This window comes from Arachis ipaensis, chromosome B8, assembly GCF_059453495.1.
Source record: "Arachis ipaensis isolate K30076 ecotype BB chromosome B8, ASM5945349v1, whole genome shotgun sequence".
NCBI classification, from domain to species: Eukaryota; Viridiplantae; Streptophyta; class Magnoliopsida; order Fabales; family Fabaceae; genus Arachis; species Arachis ipaensis.
The window spans coordinates 45,141,191-45,148,438 of NC_142443.1; the positions used below are offsets into that span (position 1 = coordinate 45,141,191).

General features: G+C 35.3%; 1 protein-coding gene across 1 annotated transcript; it reads right to left on the reverse strand.

Annotated features, from left to right (window-relative positions):
- Window positions 1–1,137: 1,137 nt before the first annotated feature.
- Window positions 1,138–5,884, reverse strand: LOC107614169 (uncharacterized). The gene is made up of 4 exons (XM_088496067.1): window positions 5,417–5,884; window positions 2,238–4,932; window positions 1,506–1,649; window positions 1,138–1,410 (listed from the first exon to the last, which is right to left on the reverse strand). Exon 2 carries the CDS (start codon window positions 4,469–4,471, stop codon window positions 2,783–2,785), a length of 1,689 nt encoding a protein of 562 aa, XP_088352193.1. The 5' UTR covers window positions 4,472–4,932; window positions 5,417–5,884; the 3' UTR covers window positions 1,138–1,410; window positions 1,506–1,649; window positions 2,238–2,782.
- Window positions 5,885–7,248: the final 1,364 nt, after the last annotated feature.

Sequence of the window (7,248 nt, forward strand, 5' to 3'; positions counted from 1 at the left end):
TATTTGTTCCTAAGATTATTACATAATATTCCAAACTATTAAATTTTATAACTAAACATAAAAATCTTATATACTAAGTAATCTCATTCCTAGGCATTATATTCCTAGAAATTATATTCTTAGTAATAAAAACTAATCCTTAAACCACACACACCCTTTCAGCTTTCCTATAATTTGGTAAATAAAATAGTTAAACACCCACAAACAAGGTAGTGAACTCGTAGTTTTTACCTCGACTGGAAAAGTTAGTCCAAAATCGTATGTCGTTGAATCGTAACATGAAATATAAATGTGACTAGTAAAATATAAAACTAAAAATTATAAAAATATCTAATAACACAAATTCACAAGTCGAAAGTCACAGTTCATAACAAAATTCAATCACAAATCAAAACACATTCATAACTCACAAATTTATACGACATAAAATAAAGTTAAGTAATAAATAAAACAACTAAACTACTGCATTGAACAACTAATTACGACATAAAAAATCTGTTACTTTAGCTTATGCATTACACCATAATATAAAATTTTCAATCATCCTTCACAGAGTATTTGTTCACTTTGTAGAAGTATTTGGTTTTTGAAGAACTATGTCTAATGCCACAATAATAAATTAACAATTCAAGTTTTCAATTAAACAAAATTCAACAAAAAAAATTCAACCTAAGAAGAAATGAAGAAAAGCTTTGTTGTGACTTGTGAATACAAACCACTACAATGAACAATCATTGAACAGGAGAGGCGAAAAAGATTTAAGACTTACCTAAAATTACTAAACAGGGGAGGAGCAGGCAACAACCAACCATAAACACCGGCGGTCAATGACATAGAGCAGCAGCAACACTAAGTCAGCAACCTTCTAATGCAGTCACAGTTATAGTAAGAGAGAGCCAGAAAGGCAGAGATACACTCACAGACAACACTGCAACAAGCCTCACGTGTCACGGTAACAACTTTTCTTCTCTGATTCGGTGATTTTAGAATTCAGAGGGAGTTCAGAGTTTGGAGGGAGGGAAAGTGATAGATTGAATGAGGTGAAAACTGAAAAGACAGTCATAGATTGGGGATAAATTGCTAGGGTAAACGGAGCTGCTTCTTGGAAGACGAGAAGCATAAACGAGACAGGAGGGAGAAGCAAAATCACAGAATCGTGCGATTCTACGAGTAGAGTTGCGATTTTAACTACCTTGTCCACAAATACATTGGACAACCCCTAACCAATAAAAACAGTGCATCCAAATAAACAATTAAACATAATACAAATAGATGGAATGATTTTTATTGCAGGACATAGTTGAAGTAGAATGTGTTCCTAGAATATGGTCCTCCAACTGAACCATACATCAATTTATTCACGGAATGCTAGGACGCATCAAGATCAGTTGAGTCATCAAACTAGCTCATCTGCAAGGATAGAACAAATCAAACATAAAATTGTTCTATTTAAAGCAAATATTAGAAGAAGTCCATACCGTTGAATCTGTAATTTCCCAGCGTACTTGAGTTCCTCAACAGTTTGTGTGCTATTGGACCGATTGCCGAATTAAACTGTCTGCTGCTGATGCTTCTTTCATTGAGAAACAACAGCCTCATATTTCTGCTAATGTTTATGTTTCGGATACACTTCTGAGAGGATAGAAGCCCTAATGTTAAAGCAATATACACGAGTGAAATGTACTTCCTTCACCATAATTGATAGAGCAAAGTGCTTGTACAACATAGAACATGCATACATAAGCCAAATTCAAGATCTAAGTGAATAGCATTCTACTGCACAAACAACTTGCTTAAAAGATTATTTTAATTTATCAGATAAGAATAACTAGATCTTCCAATGGTTATAGAAACAAGTAATGACAAACTACAGCGTAAAAAGCAAAGACTTACCATAGGAAGCAAAACAGCAATGATGCATTGACATTTGACAAATATAAATTATAGCCATTAACAACACAACGTGCATTCAAAAGAATTGATCATGAAGAATTAACTTTTATTAAGAGTTTAATTAATCAAATCAGCCACTTTGAAAACTCTATATCAATGCTATACTGCCATTAGGGCTTAATTTTGGGAATAAAATAACATGGAGCTGTTATACACAATGTTGCCATTTGAAACCACTCGTTGCCAGAAACAGCTTTTAGGCAGCGACGCAGATAGACGCAGAGGTGGGGATAAAAAAAAAAAAATAGAAAGAGAGAGAGAACGAGTTTAAGGGATGAACCAACCTTGATCCATGCATTAAGGGGATTTCCGGTAGCAGCTAAGCCGCCAACCATCGCCGAATGTCGACCAGGACCACATCTTCAGATGCGGGCAAGGGATGTGCTCATTAGTAAATACAGCAAAGTAAGTTGCGCCAATTCTATAAATAGTTTTGGCAGCTCCATCAAATGGAGTTGTTATGACCACCTCCATCAAACTTGTCTAATGTAACTTTCTCATTCACGCCAGCAAAGCTCCAAGGTTGTTGCACCACTTTAACTACATTCAAGTAGGTGGCTAGTAGAATAGTTGATTTGTCTCGGTTTATAACAAATAAGAATGATTGTAAACATTCTAAGATTCAATTTCATACGGCATATGCAGCTTCCCATTGTATGCCAAAATCCAGAAATATGCACTCAAGATATTCTATCGTAATCAAATTGAGCAACAAATACATTAAAAAATATTCTTAAATGAGCTTGATTAATTATCATAATTTATACTATGATATGAAGCAGAATGGAAGATAAAGTGAAGCTATGAATCTCTTATACTATTTTCATGGCTATTGTAACAGAACTTCACATTTGGTTCGGTAAATCATATTGTACAAAGAAACTGAGGGCTCCAATCCTGAATTTATCATCTTCTGTATGAGAAATTCCGCTTCCTTCCACTTTCCTTCCTTGCAAAGAAGCCCTATGGTTGAACAAAAGCTAGCCAAATTTGGAACCATTCCATTGTCAATCATTTCTTTGAGTAATCTAAGAGCCCTGTAAGAGCTTTCTTCTTTGCAATAACCTTGAATCATGATATTATAAATGACACTGTTTGGTTCCAAGCGCAGCTCACCCAATGATTTGAAGAGCTTTGATGCTTCTTTCATATTACCGTTCATACAAAACCCATGCAAAAGGATACTACATGTAAAAACATCTAAATTCAAACCAGACTTCTCCATTAAAGACTGTATTTCAAATGCTTTGTCCATATGATTTAATTGTACAAAAGCATCAATAAGGATTGTATAAGTTACTTCGGAAGGAGCAATGCTTCTCTCCTCCATTTCCTTGACCATGTTAAGAGCTCTATCCAAATTTCCAATCTTACAATACCCTGCAATCAAAGTATTGTAGGTCACCAATGATGGCGATAGTCCAATTGCCTTTGATTGATTAAATAATCTAACAGCAGTGTCCATCTTTCCAATGCCACAAAAACCATTGATTAGTGTATTATATGTAACTAAATTAGGAGTTAAGCCAACAAGATACACTTTATCAACCAACTTTACTGCTTCCTGAAGCTTCTTCAATCTGCACAACCCATCAATCAAAATATTATACGTTACAATACCATATGCCACACCTTTCTCACGCATTTCATCGAACACCTTAAAAGCCTTATCTACATTCCCATCCTTACAATACTCTTTGATGATACAATTGTAAGCATAAACATTGGGCACCGTTCCTCTCTGCTTCATGTTTTCATACATTAGAAATGCTTCCTTTTGAAGGCCATGCTTGAAGAACCCGTTTATCAATACACTATAAGTGTGCTGATTGGGAACTAAGCCCAACCCCTCCATCTTACAAAACAACTTCTTTGCCAAATGAACATCACCAATCTTGCAACAACCATCAATCAAGGTAGTGTATAAGACAACATTTGGAGAGAAACCCATGCGAATCAACAAAGCCAAAAGCCGAAAACTCTTGATCACGTCACCAACTTCACAGCAACCCTTGATCATAATCCCAAAACTGTAGACATCCATAGCAACCTTACCCTTCATTTCATTGAAAAGTAGCCATGCTTTACCAAAACAATTAGATCTAAGGAGCAAGATCAAAAGGTTATTAAAGGTGTTTGATGTGGGAAAATGGGCATTACGAACCATGTGGTTGAGGAAACAGAGAGCTTGATCAGGCAAGTGAGAATGAACATAGGCATTAATGATTGCCTCGCAGAGAAGAGTATGTGTCGAATTATGAATGAACTGGGTGTGTGTGAGTTGGTGCATGAGTGATGATGGAGAGAAGAAAGGAGAGGAGATTCTGCCAGAGATGAGGCGGAGGAGAAGCGAATGGGCATGGGAGAGCATGGCAGAGGAGAGAAGATGGTTAAGAATGAAGGAAATAGATTGAGGGGTGTGGTGATGGTTTAAAGAATTGAACAAAGAAAGTGCTTTTGTTGGAGGCACTTTCACCATTTTTTGAATTAGAACCAGAGCTTCGTAACTATGACACATGATTTCTCCTCTTCACAGTTTACACTTCCGGATACAGAATATATAGTGAGACACTTCCAAGTGTTTGAATTTCAGAACCTTGTGAGAATGAGTTGGGCTTCAACAACAATAACTTATCATGTGGAGCCCAAACCCGAGTTTTAGTAAAAGCCGAAACTGCAGATGATTAAAAGAAAAGAAAAGATACAGAAAGGTATGGCTAATCCTAGCTGGAGGTGCAAGCATGTGAAATAAATCAATAAATAAATAAAGCAGGTACAAGCAATATTATGTAGCGGTGTTCACAGTGCAGTATAGTTCGGTGGTTAGAGGAAAGGCCATCCAATACATTGAACAAATATTCGGTTGCTTTTTTATCTAAGGCTAACCAAACTAAACTAAACCAATTGTAATTGGATTGATTTGATTTGGTTTTTCGGTCTTCCTGTTTCACCAATGTTGTCACTTGTACTGTTATCAAACTGCAGTAATGTCAAAAACAATAAAATATAATAAGAACAGAGAACACTAAACCAAAATTGAAATTAGAACACCAAACTACAAGTTAAAATCAAATAATTAAAAAACAACCACAAAAGTTAGAAAACAAATTCAAATCATAACAAAAATCTAAGAATCAAGAACAGAACAGAAACTGGCAGTGAAAAATAGATGCGGACAAAACTTAAGAACAAAAATCAAGAACAGAATCAGCTCAAAAACAGGACAGAAAAAAAAGAGCAGTAAAAAATCATAACCAGAAAATAAGAACCAAGAACAGCAACCAAGAAAACACTAGAGAACTTCAGAAAATATCTCAACCAAGAATCAAGAACAAATTAAAAATCATAACAAAAATCAAGAACAAAAATCGAGAACTGAAAAAATTAAGAACATACCAGAATCAAATTAAGAACAGAAAAAAATATAAGCAGGTAAAAATCAGACAAAAAATCAAGAACCAACCTGAGTCAAAGGCTCAATTCTTGATGATGCTGATGATGTGGCAGAGTGCAGGAAGGAGAGGACGAAGACACGGAAGTGGCTGCCAGCTGGAGTGCGCTGCGATGCACGGAGGACGACACGGGATACTGCTGCGTGGAGGACGACACGGAGGATGCTGCTGCGTGGAGGGCGACGGAGAGGGAGCGCGACTACGACGAAGGGAGCAGGAGAGGATAGGGCTGACGGAGAGTTGAGGAGGGTGGAGGATAAGTGGATAGGGCCTCCGCGGCTGCTGCTGTCCGGCGGATGGCGGAGGAGATTGAAGGACGAGGGGTTGTGTGTGAGGAGTGAGGAGGTCTGGAGCTGGGCGGACAGGAGTGTTTGCGGATAGACTTAAGCGAATAAGGGGTAAGGGGGTTTTTGGATAGAAAAAAGAAAAAAGAAAACAGAAAAAAAAAGAAACACCAACAAAAAAAAAAAAAAGGATGGAGCCCCTCTAAAGTTATATTGTCACAAAAAGTATTCTGTATACCATTAATCACCCTTGAACATAGTTGTAAAAACTAAGGTTGAGAGAACCGAATCGGTCATTGAACTGGTCAAATGATCGATTCAATGATTTAATAGTTCAACCGAGATCGAATTGTGGTTGAACCGGTTTTATTAATAAACTTTTGTTTGGTAAGGATGTTAGAATTTTATGCACTTGTATATATAAAGTTTGCAACCAAAACAAAAGTGATATGTCTGTAAATTTGGATCCAACAACAAGAAGTAGCCAAAGTAAAGAAACACCCAAAATAATCAAAATGAAACTTTTCTGTAGCAAGCATCATTAACCCTTAAAATTAAAAATGACAAATTTCTCATTTTAACACAAGCATAGTAAGCTATGTTCTTTAACTGTGATTGCAATGCAACAACAAACCATTATGTCCAAATGTCATACACAATATCAAGGTAATACATTTAAAAAGAATAAATAAATAAATAAAAGGAGTTCAGCTCAAAACATGAGTAAGCCCTTCAAATAATCAAAAGTTTATTTGGTCCTTCGAATATGCATTTAACATCAAATTGATCATCAATTTATATATATTACTAAAATGGTCAAATTAGTCCCAAAGATATATGAGACATCTAATTCACTATCAATCTGTTACATTTCTCCATAAAATTAGACCTCAAAAACATAAAATTGGTCCTTGATGAACAAAAAATTGATTATTAAAGGACCATTTTGATGCTATTGACACAAATGAGCATCAATGTGGGTACCTGAACTTTTCTAGGCCTACATGAAATATAAGAATTTAAAATAACAGAATAAAAAGTAGCAAAAGCAAAACTTTGAACAGAAACTGAATTTTAATTCAATTCTCTAGCAATAACTTGATACATCATATGCATTGTTGGCTCTGTATAAGAAAAGAAAGATCTGAGAAAATATTTGCCTTGGAATTATATCAATTCATACAGCATTTAAAATCTAGAATTATATTCAGCAAAAGTCAATGTAGCATTCAAAATCCAGAATCCCAAAATTGTATCAATTCTATATAGCATTCAAAATCCAGAATCCAAAATTGAACTTATATCAAATTTATATTAAGCAAATTCAGAATTACAGAATGTTTAAGTCATATAATTAACAAAATAAAAAAAAACTGAAAAGCAGAAGAAGAACTCTGCATCAAGCCATCAATTCATATAATTAACAATACAATTGAACTAACAATCCTCCAACAAACAATTCATATAGTTAATTAACAAAATAAAAAAATTAATTCAAAAACCCAAGAACTCACCGTGGCAGAGAGCAAGAAGGCCTCAGTTCCAGAACGACGACGCCG

What these genes read in the sequence shown, in the direction of transcription:
- LOC107614169 (XM_088496067.1), bottom strand. Translation starts at nt 4,471, where the DNA reads ATGTGTCATAGTTACGAAGCTCTGGTTCTAATTCAAAAAATGGTGAAA.